The 26,509-nt window shown below is 46.1% G+C and overlaps 4 protein-coding genes across 8 annotated transcripts; 3 read left to right on the top strand and 1 right to left on the bottom strand.

Annotated features, from left to right (window-relative positions):
- Positions 1–556: 556 nt before the first annotated feature.
- LOC124653097 (protein NUCLEAR FUSION DEFECTIVE 4-like) lies at positions 557–5,368 on the top strand. Its single transcript, XM_047192151.1, has 3 exons — positions 557–1,056; positions 3,738–4,618; positions 4,719–5,368. The coding sequence occupies exons 1-3, from the start codon at positions 682–684 to the stop codon at positions 5,215–5,217; spliced, it is 1,755 nt and encodes a 584-aa protein (XP_047048107.1). The 5' UTR covers positions 557–681; the 3' UTR covers positions 5,218–5,368.
- A 1,410-nt stretch (positions 5,369–6,778) lies between these two features.
- On the bottom strand, positions 6,779–7,593 carry LOC124653100. The gene is made up of 3 exons (XM_047192159.1): positions 7,576–7,593; positions 7,377–7,487; positions 6,779–7,024 (listed from the first exon to the last, which is right to left on the bottom strand). Exons 2-3 carry the CDS (start codon positions 7,465–7,467, stop codon positions 6,897–6,899), a joined length of 219 nt encoding a protein of 72 aa, XP_047048115.1. The 5' UTR covers positions 7,468–7,487; positions 7,576–7,593; the 3' UTR covers positions 6,779–6,896.
- Positions 7,594–7,781: 188 nt separating this feature from the next.
- LOC124653098 (protein DETOXIFICATION 44, chloroplastic-like) lies at positions 7,782–12,290 on the top strand. 4 transcript variants are annotated; one of them, XM_047192153.1, is made up of 12 exons: positions 7,782–8,160; positions 9,266–9,412; positions 9,518–9,654; positions 10,044–10,179; positions 10,333–10,429; positions 10,549–10,649; positions 10,852–11,015; positions 11,095–11,166; positions 11,240–11,356; positions 11,450–11,545; positions 11,646–11,767; positions 11,852–12,290. In XM_047192153.1, exons 1-12 carry the CDS (start codon positions 7,797–7,799, stop codon positions 11,916–11,918), a joined length of 1,620 nt encoding a protein of 539 aa, XP_047048109.1. In that variant the 5' UTR covers positions 7,782–7,796; the 3' UTR covers positions 11,919–12,290. The 4 variants fall into 4 exon arrangements, with proteins under 4 accessions (XP_047048109.1, XP_047048108.1, XP_047048110.1 ...); XM_047192152.1 differs by having other exon boundaries at positions 9,497–9,654; XM_047192154.1 differs by lacking the exon at positions 7,782–8,160 and adding an exon at positions 8,296–9,159 and having other exon boundaries at positions 9,497–9,654.
- A 2,590-nt stretch (positions 12,291–14,880) lies between these two features.
- Positions 14,881–17,687, top strand: LOC124653099 (macrophage migration inhibitory factor homolog). 2 transcript variants are annotated; one of them, XM_047192158.1, is made up of 3 exons: positions 14,881–15,063; positions 17,159–17,359; positions 17,470–17,538. In XM_047192158.1, the coding sequence occupies exons 1-3, from the start codon at positions 14,953–14,955 to the stop codon at positions 17,521–17,523; spliced, it is 366 nt and encodes a 121-aa protein (XP_047048114.1). In that variant the 5' UTR covers positions 14,881–14,952; the 3' UTR covers positions 17,524–17,538. The 2 variants fall into 2 exon arrangements, with proteins under 2 accessions (XP_047048114.1, XP_047048113.1); XM_047192157.1 differs by lacking the exon at positions 17,470–17,538 and adding an exon at positions 17,644–17,687 and having other exon boundaries at positions 14,883–15,063.
- The last annotated feature ends 8,822 nt before the right edge of the window (positions 17,688–26,509 follow it).

The following is a 26,509-nucleotide window of genomic DNA, read 5'->3' as shown; positions in this document are numbered from 1 at the left end:
TGTCGCGCTTGATTAATTATATTATGAGTTTGTCTACTGGAGTCTAATACACACCGCAGCGGCGCAGCCGCAGGGTTTCAATCATCCAGGACCAGCAAATTACATACGACGATCAGCGGCCAGCGAGAGCTGAGATGGAGCCACATGCACCGAGATGGGTCCAAATCGACGGAGGAGAGCCGCCGTATCGGTGGTGGCGGCCGCCGGTTAATTTACACATAGTATACGCGCCGCCCCTGCATTTCTTCTGGCTCGGTCGTCTATATATGCATGGTCAGGAGCACTAGATACCATTAAGCCAACGAAACTCTTAATCAGTGATTTGTCCCATTGTCGTCCATGAGCTAGCAGCCGGACCAGAGAGCACTGATTCACGTACAATTGCACATGCTTACGTACACATACGCACACAGACGAAACAAAAGGGAGAGCTGGAGAGGCAAAATTGTCACTTTTCGGAGCGATGGATCATCTGACCGTTGATTAAGATAGCAGCCAGACCATCGAGGGACAATAGTCGTCGTCCTGCGCAGGTATATATAGACAGAGGGGAATTCGGACAGAGAGGAGGAGGGAAAAATAAGGAAGGAAGGAGGAAGAAGCTACGCATATCCTCCTGTCCTGTCCTCTCCGTGGGCGGGCGCCGGCGAGGGGGGAGGCGGCCGGGGAAGAAATCCATCAATGGACACCGGCAGCTTCGGCGGCGGTCGTCGTAGCAACAACGTCCATGGCGTGGACGGGGAGTGGCGGCGGTGGGCGGTGCTGGTGGCGACGGTGTGGGTGCAGGCGCTGACGGGGACCAACTTCGACTTCTCGGCCTACTCGTCGGCGCTCAAGGCGTCCATGGGGGTCTCCCAGCAGTCGCTCAACTACCTCGCCACCGCCTCCGACCTGGGCAAGGCCTTCGGCTGGTCGTCCGGGCTGGCCCTCATGTACATGCCCCTCCCGGCCGTGCTCCTCCTCTCCGCCGCGCTCGGCCTCGCCTCCTACGCGCTCCAGTACTGCATCCTCCTGCCCCCTTCCTCCACGCTCGCCGCCGGCATCCCCTACCCAGCCGTACGTACTCCTCTTCTAATCTCCGGCCATCTTCCGTCCATTAATTAGTTACACATAGTACGTGTTCTTCAATATTTTCTTCACTGATTTGTCATGCATACGTATGGTCACGATAGCTTAGCTTAGCTAGCTATCTGCTTGATTTTGGAATCCGTCCTGGATGCTGGAGCGCCACCCGCATCGCTGTCGCGAAGTGTTCTTCCGTCATCGTCGTTAATTACACTTAGCTATCGCCCGTTCCAGAACCGATCGACGGGACTGCAGTAGCTACCAGTGCATCGTCGTCTACGGACGACGGCGACCGTGATATTTCTATCGCACGATGCGACGAGACACATCGACTCATCGACCGATGGATTGCTTGGTAGCAGGCAAGGGACGGTTGCTCGAAGCGGTTAGCTAGCTAAGCACGGCCACACGCACGTGACTAGAAGGTTGGAAGAATGTGGAGGAAAAGGCTGGAGCTCAAGGGAGTGGCTGCCGTCGACCATCGCCTGGGGCCTCAGGTTTATTTTCAGGAGCTGCTAGCCTGTTCCTGCTAAATTTATTTCCCCATCCAAGTGTTGCTTTCCAGCGTCAAATCGTTTCCCAAGCTACCCAGTCTTTGCTTACTCCAGTTGTTCGTCTTACCTTACCAGCAACCTGTGCCATGGGATTGTGTGGTCGGTAATTTGATTATTACCACTTCACTGTCATTCAGACACTTGTGCTGAATTTCGTGGGTACCGAACTAACCCTCTGGAGTGCTAACTAGAGCTCATCTAGATAAAAGAAAAAAACAAGAAACTAGTTGGCCTTCACCATCCAGCACAAGTGCAACATGCCAGAAGCTATGCTATCAGCTTGCTCTTCTTTTACTTCTATATTTTTTCCTATTCCTCTTCCTTTCACATGGATGGAGAAAAGGGGAGTCAAAAAGGAAACAAAAGCATGAATTCCTCCTCACTTTTCTACTTGCCGGATAGAACAATATATATCATAACCCATGCTGATCGAGCATGTTAGTCATACTCCTTCTGTTCCACTTCATTTTGCAGCTTACAATTCCATGCATTCTCTTCACATCCTACCTGCCAGCACACCTTGCTCTCTGGTGTGCACATTAGCCACCTGCCATTCTTCTACACCGTTAATCTCACCTAAATTAAATTAAATACAGTACATTGTACAGTTGTACTGCAGTGGCATCACACCGTATACATCTTGAGAGTGCCCTGATATTAATGCTTCAAAATAATTGATCACGGAATGATTCGTCCACCTGCTTCGCACCGCACTACGCACTACTCAGGTATAGCATCCAGATTCCTGAAGGCAATAAAAAACAAAGCTATATCCGCAAAGAGAATGACCTGCCGACCTGCCAGTCACCGCATAAACATGGCACCTGGAAATCCCAGAACGATACCTGAAGATCACACACGCCTGCTGCGTTGCACCCTCAGAACAACACCATCCAGCATAAGTGCAGCATGCATCATGCATGCCTGAACAACCAGATGATACTAGCTTGATATTCTTTTAAGTTTATTTTACTTTCCTATTCCTCTTCCTTCCCAAAGGATGGAGAAAGGGCAAGTCAAAAGGAAAAGAAAAGAAAAGTCTCCTCACTTTTCTAACGGCCGGATAGAAACAATATGTATCACCCATGCTGTGAGCATGACAGTCATGCTCCTTCTGTTCCACTTTCTGTCGCAACATAGTTTCATGCCTTCTCCTCTCTTCCTACCTACCAGCATGTGACATGAGCCACCTGCCCTTCTTCTACACGGTGTAGACTACACCATAATCTCACCTAAATTAAATCAAATACATGCATACTGCAGGCATCACACGGTATACATCTCAAGACAGTCCCGTGATGTTAATGCTTCAAAATAATTGATCACAGAATGGTTCGTCCACCCACGGCACTAAACAGGCGTATGATCCAGATTCCCAGAAAGCAACAACAAAAAGGCAATATCTGTAAAGAAAAGGACCCGAAGCTGCAAAACATCGCAACCACACCGCCCAGATCGTTACCTGGAGATCACCGCAGGATCACACACGCTTGCTGCGTTGCACCCACAAAACAGCATCATCTGTACCTGCTGCTGCTTTCGCACCTGCTCCCATTTACCAGATCCAGCAAGGAGAATTAACATATGAAACACAGAGCATTAGCATCACGAATTGATAACAACTTGGAATTATTTCCCTGCTACTATGCAACCGAGTGCCAGAGGCATCATACTCTCTCTGAGAGTTTACCTGAGATATTAACTGGACCATTTTCCCTCTTCTTATAATGCAATACGGGAGCTCCCCGCCCTTTGACGAGGTTCCGTAAAAAAAAAGAGTTTACCTGGGCGACTTGATTGCTTTAATTCACAAGTCATTGCTGCACAGTTAAGTTCTTGCAAAAAATTATATATTCTCAGCTGTCCACTTCCAGACACAATATAAATCACCACAAGTCAGTCTGTTGCACAGATGCAATGCATGTTACATACTCCCTCCAATCCATAATAAGTGTCGGTGGAGTTGTACTAAACCATTGAAACTTATTATGGGTAGGAGGGAGTATAATATTCCCAGTAAATAAGCAAAGCACCTAGAGGGATGTACCGATGATAAATTGTTGGACTGAATTTAATCAAATGATCGAGTAATTCTGATTTATGTTGCATCCATCGCAGGTGTTCTTGGTCTGCCTGGTAGCAGGATGCAGCATCTGCTGGTTCAACACGGTCTGCTTTGTGATCTGCATACGCAGCTTCTCAGCGAGCAACCGCCCACTGGCGCTCTCACTCTCCATAAGCTTCAACGGGCTCAGCGCTGCCTTCTACACCCTCTTCGCCAACACCTTCTCCCCTTACTCCCCGTCTGTCTACCTCCTCCTCAATGCCATCCTTCCCCTAGTCGTCTCCATTGTTGCGCTCCCAGCCATCCTCCTCTGCCACCCGCATGATCGCAACAGCGTCCGCACCACGTCAAAGCATGATAGGCGTGTCTTCCTCGGTTTCTACATCATAGCATTCGTCACCGGCATATATTTAGTCATCTTCGGATCTGTCACCACAACCAGTTCCGCTGCACGGGTCGTCCTCATGGGCGCCTTGGCCCTCCTCGCCCTTCCAATCATCATGCCTGCAGCCTCCAGCTGCTCTACTGTGGCCACACATGGTCCTGACCCTGCATTGCCACTCAGCAATGACGACCCGCAAAAGCCACTACTGCTCGACATTGATCACCAGAAGGAGATAGACAGCAGCATGACGCAGAAATCAGTGGAGTGGCAGTTCGAGGGTTGTTGCTGCGGGACGATACTGGAGAAGGGCCGTGTGCTGGTTCTTGGTGAGGAGCATAGTGCAAAGAAGCTCATTCGGCATGTGGATTTCTGGCTCTACTACATAGCCTACTTCTGTGGTGCCACTGTTGGGCTAGTGTACAGCAACAACTTGGGGCAGATTGCACAGTCATTAAACCTACAGCCGCGGCTGACCATGCTTCTCGCCATTTACTCCTCCTGCTCCTTCTTTGGTCGCCTCCTCTCTGCACTCCCCGACTTCCTTCAAGGGTATGTCTGTCTTACACTCTTTACACATTTACAGTGATACAAATACCTCAACTCTCATCAACTGGCATCCTAGCTAAACTATACTATTTATGCAATGCAGGAAGGTGTCATTTGCTCGGACAGGGTGGCTTGCAGCTGCGTTGGTGCCCATGCCAGTTGCTTTTTTCTTAATGTGGAAATTGCACGATGAAAACACACTGATAGCAGGAACGGCGTTAATTGGCATGAGCTCGGGTTTCATCTTCGCTGCGGCAGTGTCAGTGACATCCGAACTCTTTGGACCAAAAAGCATTGGCGTGAACCACAACATCCTCATCACCAATATCCCTCTTGGCTCACTCCTCTATGGCCAGATTGCGGCCTTGGTATATGATGCAAATGGCACAAGTAATACAGTACTGGACAACCTCACTGGGACAGTTGACACCATGATAATGTGCATGGGCGCAAAGTGCTACTCGAACACGTTCTTTGTGTGGGGTTGCATCACATTGCTGGGCTTGGCATCAAGCATAGCCCTATTCTTGAGAACAAGACTTGCTTATGCTACTGCTGATGACCAGTCTAGATGTAAGCACCATAGCCAAGTTTCGAGTTGAAAAGGAACTCCTTGATCTGTTCCTCTCTGGTCTGAAATCATGGTTAGGTTGTACAAGTTTTGGTTCAGTTCTAGGTGGACTGGGTTAGATGCAACACATGTAATTACTACATTACGAGATTCAACAAAGTGGGCAGCAAATTATCAGATTAGCAGCCCCACGTAAAAAGTAAAACCATTGTTCTGTTTACAGGGCACTGATGTTAACTTGAAGGCCCAAGAAAGTTGCATTAACTTACAACTGACTGTTTCTGGCCTCACATGAACTCATCTATTTCTCCATGCTTAATACTTTAAGAATGGCAGAGTTCTGAAATTGGATCCGTCTAAAATGTTAGACCTGTGCCTAAATTAGACATATGTAAGTAGCTTCTTTTAGTTTTTACCTACGTGACACGGCAAACAAGACAAAAAAAAACAGTACAAAGTGATAAAACTTCTAGAATCTGAATGAATGGACAGCTAGGAAACCCAAGAATATCTTCAGTCGCAAAATTTCATACTTCAGTAGCAACAGCCCCCAGAACAGACAGTAATCGCTCAAATAACGGAAGATCGGTTTGACCTCTCCAAGTGTATAATTCTTTGTTATATTGATAAAAGATAGAAGGTACGGAATTTAACTGACATCCAAAATGGATGCACGTGCGCCGAAACAGAAAAAACGGATCCTTATAAGGAAGAATACATACTGATCCAATATGGGCATACTCTTTTAGAACATTGCTAGAAGCTGCCATACAGCAATCTCAGAGGGGCATGGTACATGTTTCGACAACTGCAAAAATGTCATATTCGATATTACCTCGTTCAATTGACTACACTACAAGCGAAGGATGGGAGTGCAATTACTTGGAAGGAGGACCAATGGTAGCTTCTAGCTTGCTCCTATCGTTTCTCTGTTTCTCTTTTTCATCACGCTTGTGCCATGGATACAAGGCTTCTCTCATACTTACTACATACTGGATCAGGTGGGATGTTAACTTGAAGGCCCGAGGAGGTTACACTACCTTACTACTGAATACTGATTGCTTGTTTCTGACCTCACATAAAATCATCTATTTCTCTATGTTTACTGCTTTAGGTTTGGCGGAGTTCTAAAATCAGATATAACTAAAATGTTAGGCTTGTGCCCTAAATAAGAAAATAAATAAGTACCTTCTTTTAGTATTTTACATTTTTACCTCATGACACAGCAAACTAGATAAATAAAATCTTAACAATACAAAATGAGAAATAAACTTCTAGAATCTGAATGAGTTAGGGAGCTGGGCAACCCGAGAATATCTTTAAAAGGTTTCATACTTCAGTAGCAGCAATCCATGGCTCAAGAATCGAAAGACAGATAGGTTTGACCTCTCTGAATTTAAAATTATTTGTTATATTGCTAAAGATAGCAGTTATGGAACTTGACTGACACCCAAAATGGATGCATATGGCATATGTGTCAAAAAAGAAAAAGAATCATCGTAGGGAAGAAGACACATGGATCCAATATGGGCATACTCTTTTAGAAAATTACTGGAAGCTGCCATCCAGCAATCCCAGAGATACATGGTACATGTTTCGACAACTGCAAAAAATGCTGCATGCCATATTGCCTCGTTCAAGGGACTACGATACAGCTGAAGGATGGGAGTGCAATTACTTGAAAGGAGGACCGATGATAGCTTGTGCCTATCATTTCTCTTTTTCATCACCCTTTTCATCACGCTTGTGCCATGGATTCAAGGCTTCTCTCATAGCTTGTGCTTCTGGACTGCTTTCCCAAGCTCTTTTTTCCGACTCCAGCATCGTTACCTGCTCATCTGTAGTAAGCAGAAAGCATCATTGCCATTGTTATGTACGAAAGAAACCAAAGGAACTTGACAAAATTAATGGCACGGTACAATGTAAATTTCAATGGGGACCTAAAAAAAGAAGTTTATGCTGTTACTGATGGAAGAAGTCCTGAACTAATCCAGTTCAATTACTCGAGAGAATTTGGGGACCTTGGCAATTTGGCAAATGATTTCCAAAGGCTCAACGGATTTCACAGTAAAAACTAACCAGCAGTTAACATGTGTAAAGATGAAACTGTCTACAGTACATCTGCGCTAACGATTTCAACCAGCTAATTACAAAGGGGCTGGATGGTGAATGGAGGAGGGAGGGACGCACAGAAGCCGGTGTGGATCATGAACAGCTCCATGCAGGCGCCTATGGCCGCGCCGCCGGCGGCGATCTTCAGGTACCACCCCGCGAACCTCATGCCGCGCCGCAGGCTACAAGCTGCTCCATCCAAAAAGCCCAATCAATTACCCGGATCTTTTTGCGGGTAAATTATACGGAAATTGAGGGAGAGAGAGAGAACCGTTACCTGCAAGGTGTCAGAAGCAGCGGTCGCCGGAGAGAGGAGGAGGCGGCGGCGGCGGCAGCAGATCGTGGTCGTGGCACAAGCTGACCGGCCGAGCCAAGGTCGAAGATCAAGTGGGTTGTTACGGCCCAAGCCCAAGGCCCAACAAAAACGGCATTTCTCGTCCACTGAAACCGCTCCTCACGTGCCACGGCTTCCACCCACACGCTCGGCTCGCGGCGCCGATGAGGGCCGTCGCCGGCGCCGCCGCCGTGCTTACCCTGGCCCCTTACCCGAGTCCGGAACATGTCTCCACCATGCCTTCCTGCCGCCTCCGTCGCCGCCGTACTGCTGCCGCTCGTCGCTGGCGCACTTCACGGTGCCGCGGGAAGCCGACAGTCGATGGCGTGGTCGACGACGGCGAGGACGTTTCTCGGGAGTCAGAGGCTGAGAGGGAGGAGGATGTAGTTTCGGGGCGCGGGGTGCTAGGGTGGCTCAGGCTAGATGGGGTTGGGATGGGCATCCTGAGCATCGCCGCGCCCGCTGTGCTCGCGCTCGCCGCCGACCCCATCGCCGCGCTCGTCGACACCGCCTTCGTCGGACATCTAGGTAACAAAGCTTCTTTCTCACGATGCAGAGGCCGGAGGATTCATCTCTTCCATTATCTAAACAAAGTCTTGCTCACTCTGGGTGTCTCTGGATCCTGGATTACATGCCTGACCCATGTTAAGATGGTGTCTGGGCTGACAATAAGTAACAACATTCACAACCAAGATATGCTAACAAAAGTAACATCATTCACAACGTTGTATGGCTGTGAGCCAGCAACCATTCTTTTTGGCAAATGGCAGTAGCTTTGGCTAAATACAGTAACAAATAAAGTAGAGAACATACTAATTACAAATGATGTCAGGAGGGGTGGGGTGACCAACCATGCAAGATTACCCACTCTGCTGCGATACTTAATCATGTGTGCAGACTTGTACTGATGGTCAGGTCATATTGACGGTGTCTGGGCTGAAATGAAAAATAGTTCAGTAGATAATAGTAGTGTTGGTATATTGGTACTCTATACAAATGATTCGGAAGCACCAAATGATTCTTTTTACCAAACATATTGGCATAACCAATGAACGAAGATTAGAAACAAAAACTCAATAGTGAGATGATGAGCTTCAATGTCACAGCGAGTGCAGCAAAAACATGAACGTCAGGTGAGATGGGCATTGAGTGAGAGCGCAGGCGCAACTTCTTCACGGCCACCTACAATGGCCGCGTTAATAGGCCTGCGATGGCCTTAACAAATTGCCACCTTTTGGAATTCCTCTTTGATTAGCAATTGAGAGTGAGTAAAACACCTTGCCTACTAGCAATCTTGGATGTCAGTAAGGAAAGTTGAAAGATGTGAGATATGATGGGTTTGATTAAGGTGCATGGACTGTTGATGACTTTCTGTTACCAAGTGAGAGCGGAAGAAAGTTAGTTGGTCACATAAGAGAACAAATGGTTACATAGGTGTAGGAGAGTGCAGAGAATTTCAGTGGTGGGCGGTTATAGAATTTTCATGGTACGGTATCAGTGGATATAAGTGTATGCTACAAACTTCAGGTCCAAATTTTGTAGAAGAGCATTCACAAAATTCTTATTTTTATTTATTTAAATTTTGAACTGCAACCGTTGTTTATCTCTTAATTAAATTGTACTCTATCATCAGGCTCAGCTGAACTTGCTGCTGTTGGTGTATCGATTTCGGTCTTTAATTTGGTGTCGAAGTTGTTTAATGTTCCACTTCTTAATGTGACAACATCCTTTGTTGCTGAGCAGCAGGCAATCGATGTTGATTATGGAGGACCAGGGAAAAGTAAGCTAATCAAAACCTTAAAGATTTATGAAATGGCCTCCATGTTTGTGTTACACTAATTAGTGTTTAGTTCTCACTTAAAAGATGAATTTCGAAGATTTTCAGATAAGTTGGCTGGACAAAGGAAGTCTCTTCCAGCGGTTACAACATCATTGGCTCTAGCTGCTGGTATTGGGTTGATGGAAACCGTGGCACTTGTTTTTGGATCTGGGACACTGATGGACATTATCGGTATACCCATGGTATGGAGGGCTAGCTTATTGTCACGCCTAAACATATTGTATCTGCTTTTTGGCACAGTTAGTTAGGAGTACGTATTTAACTGGTAATGTTCAATTAAATGCCTTTTATGTTGCTGAGAAAATGGACCAACTTAGGATAAAACTCAAACAATTATACTGGAAGCGTAAGCATTGGTATGATCAGAATTTGGTTTTTACCTGTGTTTTCTCATCTGTGAAAGGAACTGTAATCAGAGTTATTACTTTATAGTATGAACTGAATAGGGTAAATAGCAACTGAAACGCAAACTCTGCTTCAGTTTAGTCATTTAGACCCAATTATTTAATTATGTATTGTTCTTATATCAACATAACTCTTGAATACAAGTTGTTCTTTGTTACCTAAACAGGATTCTCCAGTGCGAATACCAGCAGAGCAATTTCTTACTTTTAGGGCATATGGTGCTCCACCTATCATAGTAGCACTTGCAGCACAGGGTGCATTTCGTGGGTTGATGGATACAAAGACTCCTTTGTATGCTATTGGTAAGATTTAGTAAACAATTGGCTAAACGGAATAAATGTCAGGCAGTTTCTTGCCTTTTACAGTTCTGAGTATCTGTAAGAATCAAGTTCCAGGAACACATTCCCTGCACCTGCATGTGTTTGCCATTTTTGACATGTATGTTATGCATGCAGGTGTAGGTAACCTAGTAAATGCAATACTTGATGCCATACTTGTTTTTCCGCTTGGTCTAGGAGTAAGAGGTGCTGCCCTGGCAACTGTCACCTCTGAGTATGTTAAAGCCACCATGAGAATCTAATGTACTTTCCTCATTGATGTCTTGTAGTTTCTCCTCTTAGTTATGTTCATCCATGGTCTCTAATTCTCTGCGCATATTTCCCTGTTAACAGGTACTTGATAGCTTGCATCCTACTCTGGAAGTTGAATAGAAAAGTAGTACTCTTCTCAGGAAACATCATTGGTGGGGGAGTACTCCGATATCTGAAATCAGGTTCATGAATATTCCTATTCTTCATTCCATTTTCCAAAGACTTAAAAGTATTAGTTTTGACATTTGATATCCTGTGATGAGACTTCACGAGTAATTCTTCGTTTAAATAATCCAAATTGCTGATCACCACTTCACATCGATATGGTATCCGATATTTCTGCGGGGACATATAGTATCCAGTTTAAATTGAATTGCTCTGCAGGTGGATTGCTGATTGGTAGAACTGTCGCAGTACTCCTCACCATGACACTGTCAACATCCCTTGTTGCAAGGGAAGGACCTGTTCCAATGGCTGGTCATCAGTTATGCTTGCAAGTATGGTTAACAATCTCTCTACTCAATGATGCACTAGCTCTTGCTGGACAGGTCTGTACATTTATACAACGTGGCATTTGATTTCTATCCTGTTGCATTCAAATGTCAAAGCATCTGTAAATCAATGCAGGCTCTACTTGCAACTGAATATACGAAAAGGAATTACAAGCAGGCCCGCATGGTTCTATACAGAGTTCTGCAGGTAAATGGTACTGATGTTCTCTTCTTCCTTGCCGTGAGGCGCAAGATGTATGTTCATGCATTCTGCTGTGCAGATTGGAGGTGTGAGTGGTATGGCATTGGCTGTGATCCTATACTTTGGATTTGGGTCTTTCTCCTTGCTGTTCACTGATGATCCAGCTGTTTTGGACATTGCCAAATCCGGAGTCTGGGTAATGAGAAATTAAGAACTACTGACTACATTCAAAGTCAGCACTAAAAGCTTGGTACCATGATACTCACTCCACTGATATGAAACCTTGCAGTTTGTCGCCATTTCTCAGCCAATAAATGCTATTGCTTTTGTGGTCGATGGGCTGTACTACGGTGTATCGGACTTCGCATATGCCGCGTACTCCATGGTCCGGATATGTGTTTGCACTCCATTTCCATCTTGCCATCATTAATTAATGTACCTCAATGCTAACATGCTGACAAGTTTTTGGCATCTGTATTGCTCAGTTCTTCGCAGGAGCAGTCTCATCTGCATTCCTACTTGTGGTTGCTCCTGAGTTCGGCCTCGGGGGCGTCTGGGCTGGTCTCGTTCTTTTCATGAGTTTGCGGGCAGTTGCGGGTTTGTGGAGGTAGTGTAGATTATCGAGGTTTCCATTGCCCTTCTCATAGAGGTTGGAACAGGATAAACCTTGACGACTAATTTTCTGCTGCAGGTTAGGGAGCAAAGGTGGACCCTGGAATTTGATCTTCTCAGATACTGAGTTACATGACACAGTGTGACCCTAGATAGATGGATAAGAAAGAAGATGGAGACAGAAAAATAACCATTGATTTTCTTGTACAGTCAAAAAGCAATTACATGTATATATAGATCTAGTGAAAGTTGCAAATTTATTTTCTTGCTAGGCTTGTTGTCACCAAGGCAGATAAGCTGTGAATCCTGTGCAATGTAGTTGTCGTGTAGACTAACGGTAGAAGCATCCTATTGTTTGGTTATATAAGAGCTGTTGTAACTTGTTAGTGCTACAAAAGGTTGGTTTAGCTGTTCTGTATAATATCTGTACAAGAAATATATACAGTTTGCTACGGCCAACATGCACATGGAATATTGCAATTTCTGCTATGAAATGAAAGTGCTGTTACTATTTTTTTTGTTCCTGGATCTTTTTATTATTATTATATTTCATTTTCTACATTCCAATGGGTACAGAGTTTTGGAATTATTAGAGCATCCCCACTCGTTGGCGCTCCCTACGCCCAAATCCGGCGAAATTTTCGTCCAGATTGGAGGAAAATTTGGCATGGGGAGCGCCGAAGTTCCAGCCGTCCCCCGGCAGGAAACCCCCAACCTCGACCATTTGACATATTTCAAACAAATTCGACATAAAATTTAACAAGTTCGGCGAGCAAGAGTCCGAAAATTGCTGAAACAAATTCGGCGATAATCAGTACAATGTTTAACAAGTGCTTGAAACAAATGAAGCACACAATTTCACAATTTTTGAAACAAATTATGACAGACTAGTTGGCGTCAGCGTTGGTGTTGCCTCGGAGCGTCCGTATGTGCTCCACCAGATCATCTTGCAGCTGCTGATGCATTGTAGAGTCTCGAATCTCCTGGCGCATAGCAATGAAGGCGGCCCATGATGGAGGCACATGGTGATTAGGCTGTGCAAGAGGACCCTCTCTCTCATATGGTGCAGCTTGCTCAGCCAGAGGAACCGGATGTTTTCGCTCATTTTCAATTGTGTAAGCACACACAACAATTCATCACCTCCCACATCTGATCTTTGGACCAAGTCATAGCGGGGAACCGGACGGCTAGAGGACACCAAATGCACGCTCGACGTCTTTTCGGCAAGATTCTTGTTTCTTGACAAACTCGCAAAGTTCGGGGGTGCTTGGTTTCGAGATAGTCTTCACAAATGTTGCCCACTTTGGATAGATACTGTCTGCAAGGTAGTATCCTTTGTTGTAGTGCCGACCATTGATCACATAGTTCACCGGGGGAGCATGACCTCAACAAGCTTGGAAAAGATGGGGGAGCAGTTTAGGACGTTGATGTCATTGTTGGATCCAGGCATACCAAAGAAAGAGTGCCAAATCCAGAGATCATGGGTAGCCACTGCTTCAAGTATCACAGTAAAGCCGTTTTTGTGACCCTTGTACATTCGCTGCCACGCAAACGGACAGTTCTTCCATTTCGAATGCATGCAGTCAATGCTTCCAAGCATCCCTGGAAAACCCCTATTTTCATTTGTTGCAAGGATCCTCTGAGTGTCTTCGACAGTGGGTGATCTCAAGTAAAAGTCCCCGAACACTGCTATGACGGCCCTGCAGAACCGGTAGAAACAATCAAGGGTGGTGGACTCCGCCATCCGAAGATAGTCATCTGCACCATCACCGGGAGCTCCATAAGCCAGCATCCTCATAGCCACTGTGCACTCACGCGGTGACGAAAATCCAACCAAGCCGGTGCAATCCGCTCGCATCCGAAGTAGGGGTCAAAGTCTCGAATGGCATACACAATTTGCGAAATAGCTTTACGCTCATCTTGAAAGCGACGCTCGAAAACAGTCTCACTGTGCAATGGATTGTCGGCGAAGTAGTCGGCGTACAACATGCAGTAGCCCTCCATTCGCTGTCTCGGCTTGCACTTCCGGCGACCTGGTGCCGACCCACCATGTCGACTAGTTGCCACCCCGGCGTACATGCTTGATAAGCAACCGAGGATCAACATGTGCTCCTCGTATTGGGAAGCGGCTGCCATCTCTTCTCGCATAAGCTCGACGAACATCTGCTCCTCCTCTTCGTTCGAGTCCATGACCGGCGAGGCAAATGGACGAACACCTGGCGGGCGTGGTCGAGGCAACCCGAGCCGCAAACGACGAGGAGTAGGCCGTCATCGAAAAACAGGCCGGCGGAGGAGCAGCCAGATAGGCCGTCGTCGAAAGACGGCGGAATATAGGCAGGTTGGGGAGGAGGGGCGGCGGAATCTGGGCAACAAGCCGGCGGGGTGGTGACAGCGGCGAGAGAGATACGAGGGGTGGGGGAGATTTTGAGCGAGGTGGCGGTGGGGTTCGTGTGTCCAGTCACCGACAGAGCGGGCCCTTCCCCGCTTTTCACTCGTCCGGACTCCCTGATAGATCCCCGGGGCACCGGGGTTGGCGTGGACTCGCCGGATGGATGAAGGGCCAAATCCGAAGGAAAACAAGGAACCGGGGGCGCGACTGGGCTGAATTTCACCGTCCGGATAGAAAAAACGTCGCTCGGGAGCCTCGTCGGGGAGACGAGTGGGGATGCTCTTAGCCAGAGTCATAGTTTTCTCATGTGGAAATGCTTATCCCAGTCTGATCGTAATTTGTACTTTGTAGTAACTACTTCTAAGTCACGACCGAGAACCCCAGTGTTCAAACTTCAGTGCAAGTGCAAAAGATAAGAGAAAACACCGACCGAGAAATAACTATTTCTAAGCCGATTGAAGCCATAGGTACTGCCAAAAATATATATCTATCTTCTTTAGATGCCAACAAATATTACTTGAATCACACACAAAAAAATGTTTCTACAGCCACACACAAAAATCGTGAAAAACGTGAAGATAATGTCACTATCATAAAATCCATAATGATGGGCACTATTGTAAATTCCATTTTATCAGGCATTTAATTAAATCGATTGCGTAGAATCGCATATAGAGTCGACGAGTGGTCAGGGTTTTTCTCTTCCTCATCACTCATAGCGAGGTCTCCGTTGCAACTCATCGGCGCAGAGAGAGAGAGAGAGAGAGAGCGAGGAGGAGGCGACGAGGAAGATGCCGTGCCTGAACGTGTCGACGAACGTGAACCTGGAGGGCGTGGACACCTCCGCCATCCTCGCCGACGCCTCCAGCACCGTCGCCGCCATCATCGGCAAGCCGGAGGCCGTATGCTCTCTCTCTCCCCCCCCCCCCCCTTTCAATTGGCATCTCGCCTAGGCAGCTTCTTTCTTCTAGCGGCGTCCATAATTCCTTGGGGATACATTTAGGAGTGCCCGTTCCTTTTCTTGGATTGTACTCCAGCTGAATCCGTTAGGTTTTGGGGTGCATCTGTGCTAGGGTTTCGTCCCCCCTTCCCCCTTCTTTCCTGTCGGCGAATCGTTCGCGTTTCCTTGCCCCCGCGGCAGTTCCAGGAAGATCTTTGTCCTGCGACTGTTGAAATTGACAGTATGGGGATTTTATTTGTAGGTTAGAGTATTTGACATTCCCGTGTTTATAAGGGGTTCAACGCCATCTGCGGTCATATCCAGTTCAGGACTACATTTCTGATGGCCATTAGTTTCTTTATGAATATAGCCACGCATAGAAACATCAGAATCTTGTTCACTTCCTTCACCAAATAACTTTGTAGCTCTTGTTATTAATAAATTAGCATACACGAAACTGAAAACTTGATAGCTGCGAGTAGTGTGTGCGTGAACTAGACAGGAACCTTTAGAAGAGTGAAATCAAGGCCTTGATTTCTCCCAATCGTTGATTTAGTTTTCTGTTTCTGGATATGTTCCTCAAATCAGCTACCTTTCCACATCTCTTAGTGCCAGTATGATAGTAAGACTCAAGGTTGTTTGATCCACTTGATGTGAGAGGAATATACTGAAACTTAAAATGGATGAAAAACTTACTTCGCAAAGGGATGAAACAGAACCGCTTGTGTTTCCTGCAAAACAGATTAGATAACGAACATGATCGACATCTTGAATTATTTATAGATTTTTTTTATAAACATAGCATATAAAGTCTTGAAACTCAGGAGGTGTATGTGTGTGTTTCTCAAAAAGGAATTTTGAAGCATTCATACGTTCCAGTTTGCTTGTCCCATATGAGTTGATTAGGAGGTTATGTCTATTGTCTATAGCAAAGCTAGAGTGAACATGTTTCTTTATGCAGTTTGATATTTTTTTGAGATTTTGGCTTTGCAAGCAATATCTGTAATATTTCTGGATATACATGTTGACTTGCTGTGCTTATTTTTCCAGTGTAGACATATATACAAGATATAGCTGTTTTTGTGTGTACAGTACCTCATAATTGCTAATTTAGGACCCCATTTCTTATAAAAAATCGCAGTACCATATCTCTTTTTTGGAAATATGGGCATCACATGTTTTACTCTAGATGCTTCCAGGTGTCACAGATGTCACACATGCAAGTTAAGAACTTCATTTGCTTACAGTTTTACTGAATAGCAAGAGATCACTTCCATATTTCTCAGCTATCCTGTTGTAAATATAGTGGAGTACTATTTTAGAGACCTGATTGTGCTTAAGTTAGCTGTTTGTAAGTGTAGCAGACTAACAGTACAATATGTAGTTTTAATAGGGTATTGGACACGGTGTTTAGGCTCCCGGTGCAGATGCTCCCTTTATTTGAAATGCATTTTAAACATATTAAATGTTTTTAAAATCTAAGTAAAATGTCTCGTGTATATCTCCACATCCTACGTGCTCACAATGTAATATTGGCTCCGGTAGTTGCTTTTGTTGCAATCAGACACACTTTAGTTTAAAGTGTTCTAAATGGCTTTATGTTTCTCAGTTTTTCTGTTCTAAATATAGTGGAGTACTATTTTGTAGAGCTAATTGTAATTAAGTTAGTTGTCTGTAAGTGCAGCAGTACTTTAATAGAGTGAAAATTGGCACCAATTGCTGCTTTTGTCGCAATCAGGCATACTCTGTTTTTAATTGTTCTAAATGGCTTCATGTTTCTCAGTTGTTCTGTTGTAATATGCTGGAGTATTTAAGATGAAAATTACTTGTCTGGTTATAATTTTGTATGCCTAAACCAATTGTAACGAAGTTCTTAGCTGTGTCATTGCTCTGTAGATTTAGAGATCTGATATTACTGCGCATGTCAAGACACTACTGAAAATTAGACGATAGCAGTTTCTGGTTTCGAGCTGATCAAGTAGTTAGGTATACAGAAATTATTCCTCATTAGCTTTATCATTCAGATACTAACTTGAGTGCTCGCCATCATCCCACAGTATGTGATGGTTGTTCTCAAGGGTTCAGTGCCCTTGGCGTTCGGCGGTACCCAGGAGCCTGCAGCCTATGGTGAGCTGGTTTCCATCGGAGGGCTGAACCCTGATGTCAACAAGAAGCTGAGTGCCGGCATTGCATCGATCCTGGAGTCGAAGCTGTCCATCCCCAAGTCCCGCTTCTACCTCAAGTTCCACGACTCAAAGGCAAGCAAGCAGACACTATTTCTCGTGTTGACTGATCTGCTCATTCATTCATGGGTCTTCATTAGACATCGTCATGTTCAACTTCTCATCGCAATTCTGCTGTTTGTTAGGCCCACCGTGCACAAGAACATGCTCAATGTTTGCACGCTTTGCATCAAGAGTAGCTCATGTAAATGTCCATCTGTTGTCTGAATTTACGGTTGTCAGAGTGCTAGCGTCCGCAGTCGCTTCCTTTCCGTAGATGGTGATTATATGAATTTTAAATCCCTTCTTATGGTATGCAGCGCTCGGACTTCGGATGGAACGGAACCACCTTCTAGACGCATCGTATGGCATGGCCTGCGGATGCATTGGAACTTCAGATTTCCTAATGTCTTGTCCATTGCCTATTCAAGGAGAAACTGATGTCAGTGAGATGTGTCGGTTTATTGGCAGTGTCTATGAACGCTGGAGTACTTGTGTGGTCTAGTGATTTGGTCCAGCACTTGCCATGGCAAGGGAATGTTGCAACTATATTAGGTTGACTTAATCATGAAACCTTTCTGGTGTCTGTGTGTTTGTTTGTGCTGGTTCCAACTCCCAAATGTTTTGCTGCGTTTTCTCGAAACGCAAAGGACCTTTGCGTTTTCTCGAAAAAAAAATGTTTTGCTGCGTGCACGAATTTCATATTTTGCGTAAGTAAACCCCGTAGTTCTGGCTGATATCTCGATGATGTGATGTGAAATACATGTCCGGGATGGCTCCGCCCATCGCCCAGCTCTCTTAATTTTGAGCTTTGCAAATTCATCGCGAAAAGTTTTTCAGAAATTCATCATAATATAGTCAGACGCCAGTGCAGCTCAAATTAGGAGGGAGAGAGAGACACGCGAGGCTGACCGTTGAAATTTGCTGATAAACAGAGGGAAATGCGCGCCTTCCTTCGTTCCTAAACATTCTTGCCTCCCCGTGTGTGTGGCCGTGTCAACCGCGCCACCAGCAACACCATCACCATGGCCGCGGTTTCTCCACCACTCCTCCCTGTCTCCGTCCTCCCGGCGGCGACCGCCACCACCACCACCACCACCATCGTCATCCCCGTTCCGGACACCACCTCCTCCGCCGCCGACCAGCGCGCCTACCTCGGCCGCCTCCTCGACTCCGCCAAACGCTCACTCTCAGGCGCCCGGCCCTGGGCGGAGCTGCTCGACCGCGCGGCGCTCTCCCGCCCGGACACCCTCGCCGACGCCGCCGCCCGCGCGCGCAAGAACCTCGCCTACTTCCGCGTCAACTACTCCCTCCTCGTCGCGCTCTCCCTCGCCGCCTCCCTCCTCGCGCACCCGTTCGCGCTGGCCGCCCTCGCCGCGCTCCTCGCCGCCTGGTGCGTGCTCTACCTGCTGCGCCCCGCCGACGCGGCCCCGCTCGCCGCGTTCGGCCGGACCTTCTCCGACAGGGAGACGCTGGGCGGGCTCCTGGCCGCGTCCGCCTTCGTCGTGTTCCTCACCTCCGTGGGCACCATCGTCTTCTCCGCGGTCGCCGTCGGCGCCGCGCTCGCATGCGCGCACGGCGCGTTCCGGGTGCCCGAGGAGCAGCTGTTCCTGGACGAGGACGTCCAGGTGGCCGGTGGCGCCGGCACCTCGTTCGACCTGCTCTCCTTCTTCACCAACGCCGCCGGAGGAGGAGGAGGGCGCGGCTGAGGCGATCGTGCTGCCCGGGGAACGTACGTCATGCCGTTGATTCGCCATTCCATTATTATTATCGAGTAGTACGATCAAAGATAAGGTAGAGCTTAGAAGGCGACGGATTGATTGAGGATACTGTGTAATCAATTTTGTTACTGATGATCAGATGATGTGGTTTGTTTCGTCGTTCATGGTAAAGTATAGATCTCGCCGGCATGCTCTGGGACGACGGCGGCGCCACTCGTCCCGGTGGCGCACGCGTGATGCACAGTAGCGTCCCCTACTCAAGGTGATCCCCTACCGTCTCATATGTTGTGTCGTGAGAGGCGATCTGCTTGGCGTCCTGTTTTTTTTCTTTTTCAAACTTCTGGCGTCCTGTTTGTGTTGGGGTAGGCTGCCATTTCTTTTCACTTCTATTTTTTAGTGCCGCTCCGGTTTACTTGGCGATTGTGCTTAAACTTTTTTCTTCTTCGATTATCTTCGTGCTGCACTCTCCATGCTAAATCAGTTTACCAGGAAAGTAACACCAAATGTTCTCCCCAAAATGCATTAAAATTAGGTCTACATTTGAAGATTTACAACGAAGAACAGAATTATGAAACTGATTAACTTACATGCTCCATTCGAATTATGGCCTTCCGTAATTCATTCAAAAAGAAACATCAGAGCATTCGCCCCTCTCGAATAAAACACCTTGATCCTCCACTTTCTATATCCTGAATTCTTCGGGCGGGCGTGTGCCAAACCAAAGTTTCAGGCGGGCGCACTACACAATAGCTCCGTACGTCCAACTGTTAAAGAAATAGTAGCCTAGCTTATATCACGTGTTGTTTTTCAAAAAGCTGTAACTTTTAAATCGTGCGGCGAAATTACAATCCGTTTTCACTTCTAGAATCCCCACGACGAGAGCTTCGAAACTAGACCATATTTTCAGATGTTTTGACGAATTTTTTTAACGAGCAACTTTGATGCATGACAGACCAACTTTGTTCTATAGCAAAACAACTTTGGTGTGCGGCAAAGCAACTTTTGTGTGCAACGAACATGTACACTTTGTCGTACACGAAGGCACAAATTTGGTGCCCGATAACAATTTTAGTGTCCATCGGAGCAATTTCAATGTGTGACGAAGCAACTTTGGTTCCTGACGGCATAATTTTGGTGCCAACAGAGTAACTTTGGTTCCTAGGGACACAACTTTGGTGCCAACACAATAACTTTGGTGCCAACATATGAACTATCATGCGCGACGGAGCAACTTTTGTTCTTTGGTGCATGACGCGCAATTCTAGTGTCCGACATACCAACTTTGGTGCATGAAGACACAATTTTGTTGCCTTACAATCCAACTAATGGTGCCCTAAAGAACAACGTTGGGTGTTAGAACAACTTTGTTGCTTGTCGGCACAATTTTGGTGCCCAAAAGAGCAACTTCGGTGCCTAATAGTGCAATTCTGGTGCCAACATATGAACTATCATGCGCGACGGAGCAACTTTTGTTCTTTGGTGCATGACGCGCAATTCTAGTGTCCGACATACCAACTTTGGTGCATGAAGACACAATTTTGTTGCCTTACAATCCAACTAATGGTGCCCTAAAGAACAACGTTGGGTGTTAGAACAACTTTGTTGCTTGTCGGCACAATTTTGGTGCCCAAAAGAGCAACTTCGGTGCCTAATAGTGCAATTCTGGTGCCTAATAGTGTAACTTTGATGCGTAACGGTGCAATTCTGGTGCCTAATAGCGCAACTTTGATGCCTGACGGTGTAATTATGGTGCCCGTTAGAACAAATTTGGTGCTCACAATTTCGGGAAGCAGTCGCCTGTGCCGAAGCGGCAAGAGGGGGAGAAGCCGCCAGTACCACTGTTATGAAGCCGCTGGAACCAGACGAAGCAACTATGAAACCCGACGGAGCAACTTTGCTGCCTAGTGGAGCAACTTCGGAACCCGACACATCACCTTTGCTTCCCGCCAGAGCAACTTCGGAACCCGACGGAGCAACATTGTTGCTGGACAGAGCAACTTTGATTCTTGCGGCACATTCTTCTTATCGACACAATAACTTTGGTACCTTAGTGTGCAACTCTAGTGTTGACAATGCCCAACTGGCAACTTTGATGTTCGGCTACACTAATTTGGTTCACCGAAATTGCCTACCCTTTTACTTGTCAAGTTATCTACCACTGAAGGTACCTAAAACTGCACTAAAGTTTCTTACTATTATTGTGAAGTTGCACGTTGTTTTTGTGGTTATTTTCTAAGTTATGTATCGTTTTTGTATTTATTGCATGCCACTATAGTGTTGTAGTGTTGTTGTAAAATTATCTATCGCTATTTGTGAACATGCGAGGTTGCATTTAGTTGTTGTAAAGATGTCAACTGTGTTGCGAAGTTGTCTACCATTGTTTTTTTAAAAAAAATTCAAGTACCAAAATTGCTTAGTGGCTCACCTAAGTTGCTTTGTAGCGCACCAAAGTTGCTTCTTAATTTTTTTTTGTCGAAATATATGCAAGCGAGATCTAGTTTTGAAGATCTTGTCCCGATGATTCCAATTGTGAAAACAAATCATAATTCCGATAATAGCTTTTTGAAATAGATCTACAATATCTAGCTGGCCTACGCATAGCATGTACTTCCAGCGTGATTAACCGTGAAATCTTTCCGTTTATATGGGAGGGGATAAAAACTTTCCTAATATAGAGAGTATGTTGGGCAATGCAAACCAGCACGCGGCCGCCCGCTAGACGTATCCTTGCTATATCTCCACTCCTTATGCCGCCACCCTTTCCTCTTTGAAGTTTCGATGCGAGGATGACACATTTTTGATAGTCGTTTAATTTTTATGCAGTAGTAAAGTAGCTGCAGAAGATGTTAGCAACATACCCCTTCCGTTAAAAAAAAACATATAAATTGAGCAAAATTCAATGTTCTTAAGTTTGACCAAGTTCTATGTGCAAAAGAAGATTTACATATACAATATCAAGTCAACATCAGTAGATCCACCATAAAATATTTATTTCATCAATATTGTAAATGCCAATATTTTTGTATATATTTATTTAATTAGCCAAACTTATTAAGCTATGACTAAATTTATATTTCTTGTTTCTTAAGAGAGGCATATTTAGCAGGACCAACGAAGTAAATACACTGTTTTTTTTCTCGTAGTTAGCCTAACAGGTTCATTCGCACATAGAAGATGAACTGCATCGTGAGTGGCCCCGCAGGTAGAGGCGTGGTATGTGACTTGACAACGGAAGCCTAAGGTGGTGCTGGTCTACATTCGGCCTCGTAGAATTTATCGTAGAGGCCGTAGTTACCGTTGTATTTGCCACAGGATGTTGTCGCAAGGCTCCCACAACAACAGCCTGACGTTTGTCAATGTTGGAGTCGTCGTCAGAGTCATTTGCATGGGTACACCACAAATGGTCTGCACTGCATGTGCATGATAGCGTCGACTCTGAGATGGCCGAGGTTCTCATCAACACGTCGATCTTGACAGCTGACTTGCAGAACGAAGGACCAAGCAGGTGATTTCGAGTGACGATTTTCCCGTAGAGTTTCACGTTTCTATATTGTGCAACTATGCTACTACCTTTTGATGAAGAATCTGTGAGAAATAAGAATTTATCTGCCGTCCTCATCGTGTTCTCCCTTTCACAAAAATCTACACGCACTGGTGGAAAAACAGGCTTCCGGGAAGCCCCATAAGTCGCGAAGGTAAAGGAACCGCGACTAATGGGGTCTTTAGTCGCGGTTCGTGTGGCGAACCGCGACCAAAGGCCTGGGCCCAGGGCGCACGGTGGCCAGCTGGTGCACGTGGGGGGCTTTAGTCGCGGTTGGCCAGCCCAACCGCGACTAAAGGTGCCCGAAGGCCTTTAGTCGCGGTTGGCCAGGCCAACCGGGACTAAAGCCCCTCCCCTATATATACCCATCCAGCAGCCAACACTTAGCCATTTGGAGCCATTCTCTTCACAAACTTCACAAGTGAGTGTTAGGTTTGCTTTTGGTTCCTCTTATGCACATAAGGTGTTTGATGAAATGCCCCAAGAGCATGAAACAAACATGATATGAAGTGTTGGAGTCACACTTGAGCTTTCTCATTTATTTTTCCTCCTCGATCGCGGTTAGCAACTTGAACCTTTGATGTGTCATTGATAAAATATGCATGTGTGTGTAGTTCATTGTTTAATTTATATTGTTTGTAGCTAGTTAGTTTAACAAATGCATGATGGTTAATTATATATTTTATATTATAATAATGCAGATGAATCGGCAATGGATGTACGGTAACCGACTCTCCGGCGAGTTCAGTACGGGTTTGAAAGATTTCCTCGTAGTGGCTAATGCGAACAAGCATGGGGGTTTTGTTATCTGTCCATGTGTTAAGTGTAAGAATCAGAAGGGTTACTCTTCCTCAAGAGATGTTCACATGCACCTGCTTCGGCACGGTTTCATGCCAAGCTATAATTGTTGGACCAAGCATGGAGAAAGAGGGGTTATAATGGAAGAAGATGAAGAAGGGGATGATTTCAATGATGAAAGCTATCTTTCTCATTTCGGTGATACTTTCATGGAGGATGCTTGAAGGTGAAGGGGAAGGTGAAGGGGAAGGTGAAGAAGAGGCACGTGATGATCCCGTTGATGATCTTGGTCGGACCATTGCTGATGCACGGAGACGCTGCGAAACTGAAAAGAGAGGAGAATTTGGATCGCATGTTAGAGGATCACATGAAGGCGCTGTACCCCGGATGCGATGATGGTCTGAAAAAGCTGGGCTGCACACCTGGATTTCTTTGAGATGGAAGGCACAGGCAGGTGTAGCTGACTCGGCATTTGAAAACTTGCTGAAAATGTTGAAGAATATGTTTCCAAAGAATAATGAGTTGCCCGCCACTACGTACGAAGCAAAGAAGGTTGTCTGCCCTCTAGTTTTAGAGGTTCTGAAGATACATGCATGCATCAACGACTGCATCCTCTACCGCGGTGAATACGAGAATTTGAATGAATGCCCGGTATGCCTTGCATTGCGTTGTAAGATCGGAGGCGATGACCACGGTGACGATGTTGAGGGCCGAAACCCGGGAAGAGGGTTCCCGCCAAGGTGATGTGGTATGCTCCTATAATACCACGGTTGAAACGTCCGTTCGGGAACAAAGAGCATGCCAAGTTGTTGCGATGGCACAAAGAGGACCGTAAGTCGGACGGGGAGTTGAGACACCCGCGGATGGAACGCAATGGAGAAAGATCGACGAGAGAGTTCAAAGATTTTGCAGCTGACGCAAGGAACATAAGATTTGGTCTAAGTACGGATGGCATGAATCCTTTTGGCGAGCGAGCTCCGGCCATAGTACACGGCCCGTGACTCTATGCATCTACAACCTTCCTCCTTGGTTGTGCATGAAGCGGAAGTTCATTATGATGCCGAGTGCTCATCCAAGGTCCGAAGCAACCCGGCAACGACATCGATGTGTACCTAAGGCCATTAGTTGATGAACTTTTACAGCTGTGGGGCAGACCTGGTGTCCGTGTGTGGGATGAGCACAAAGAAGAGGAATTTGACCTACGAGCGTTGCTTTTCGTAACCATCAACGATTGGCCTGCTCTTAGTAACCTTTCGGGACTGTCAAATAAGGGATACAATGCATGCACGCACTGCTTACATGAGACTGAAAGTGTACATTTGCCAAATTGTAAGAAGAACGTGTACCTTGGGCATCGTCGATTTCTTACGAAAGGTCATCCAGTAAGAAAGAAAGGCAAGCATTACAACGGCAAGGCAGATCACCGGCCGAAGCCTGCGGAACACACTGGTGCTGAGGTATTTGATATGGTCAAGGGTTTGAAAGTCATCTTTGGAAAGGGTCCTGGCGGACAATCCGTTCCGAAGGGAGGCCGACGGGCACGTAGCCATGTGGAAGAAGAAATCTATATTACGGGAGCTAGAATATTGGAAAGTCCTAGAAGTCCGCTCCGCAATCGACGTGATGCACGTTACGAAGAATATTTGCGTGAACATCCTAAGCTTCTTGGGCGTGTATGGGAAGTCAAATGATACAAAGGAAGCACGGCGAGGACCGGCAAAGTTTGAAAGACCCGATGACCGGCATCCGGAACGGTTTCAAGGTCGTGCCGGCTACGCTACGACCAAAGAAGAGAAGGTCATCTTTTTTGAATGCCTGAGCGGTATGAAGGTCCCGTCGGGATTCTCGTCCAATATAAAGGGAATAATAAACATGGCGGAGAAAAAGTTCCAAAACCTGAAGTCTCACGGCCGCCACGTGATTATGACGCAATTGCTTCCGATTGCTTTGAGGGGCTCCTGCCGGAAAAATGTTCGAGTAGCCATTGTGAAGCTATGTGCATTCCTCAATGCAATCTCTCGGAAGGTAATCAATCCAGAAGTTCTACCACGGTTACGGAACGATGTGATCCAATGTCTTGTCGAGTTTCGAGTTGGTGTTCCCGCCATCCTTCTTCAATATTATGACGCACCTCCTGGTTCACCTAGTCGATGAGATTTCCATTCTCGGTCCTGTATTTCTACACAATATGTTCCCCTTCGAGAGGTTCATGGGAGTATTAAAGAAATATGTTCGTAACCGTGCTAGGCCGGAAGGAAGCATCGCCAAGGGCTATGGAAATGAGGAGGTAATTGAGTTTTGTGTTGACTTTGTTCACGACCTTAAGCCGATTGGTCTTCCTCAATCGCGGCACGAGGGGAGACTAAGTGGAAAAGGCACGATCGGAAGGAAATCAATGATATGTATGGACGGCCATTCTCGGTCGAAGCACACCACACGGTTCGACCAATTCCAGCTTGGTGGCTCCGTACTTTGAGAAACACAAGAATATTTTACGCTCGGACAACCACAGGAAGCCTGAATCACGGATTAGGAAGGCCCACATGGAGACTTTCGGCGGTTGGTTGAGAAAACATTTAATGAGTGACAATAAGGTTGTAGATCAGCTGTACATGTTGGCCAAGACACCATCTTCGACTATAACGACTTTCCAAGGGTACGAGATAAATGGGAATACATTTTACACGATCGCCCAAGATAAAAAGAGCACCAACCAAAACGGTGGTGTCCGCTTTGATGCAGCAACCGAGAATGGGCAAAAGGTCACATATTATGGTTACATAGAGGAGATATGGGAACTTGACTATGGACCCTCCTTTAGGGTCCCTTTGTTCCGGTGCAAATGGTTCAAGCTAACGGGAGGTGGGGTAAAGGTGGACCGGCAATACGGAATGACAATGGTGGATTTCAACAATCTTGGTTATCTTGACGAACCATTCGTCCTAGCGAAAGATGTCGCTCGGGTTTTCTATGTGAAGGACATGAGTAGCAAACCGAGGAAACGGAAAGATAAGAAAACGATCGGTACATCATGCGATGATCCAAAGCGCCACATTGTTCTTTCGGGGAAAAGAAACATCGTGGGAGTGGAGGACAAGACGGACATGTCGAGAAGATTATAATATG

This window comes from Lolium rigidum, chromosome 5 (assembly GCF_022539505.1).
Source record: "Lolium rigidum isolate FL_2022 chromosome 5, APGP_CSIRO_Lrig_0.1, whole genome shotgun sequence".
Lineage (NCBI taxonomy): Eukaryota > Viridiplantae > Streptophyta > Magnoliopsida > Poales > Poaceae > Lolium > Lolium rigidum.
This window is presented reverse-complemented; position numbering and strand designations above follow the sequence as displayed.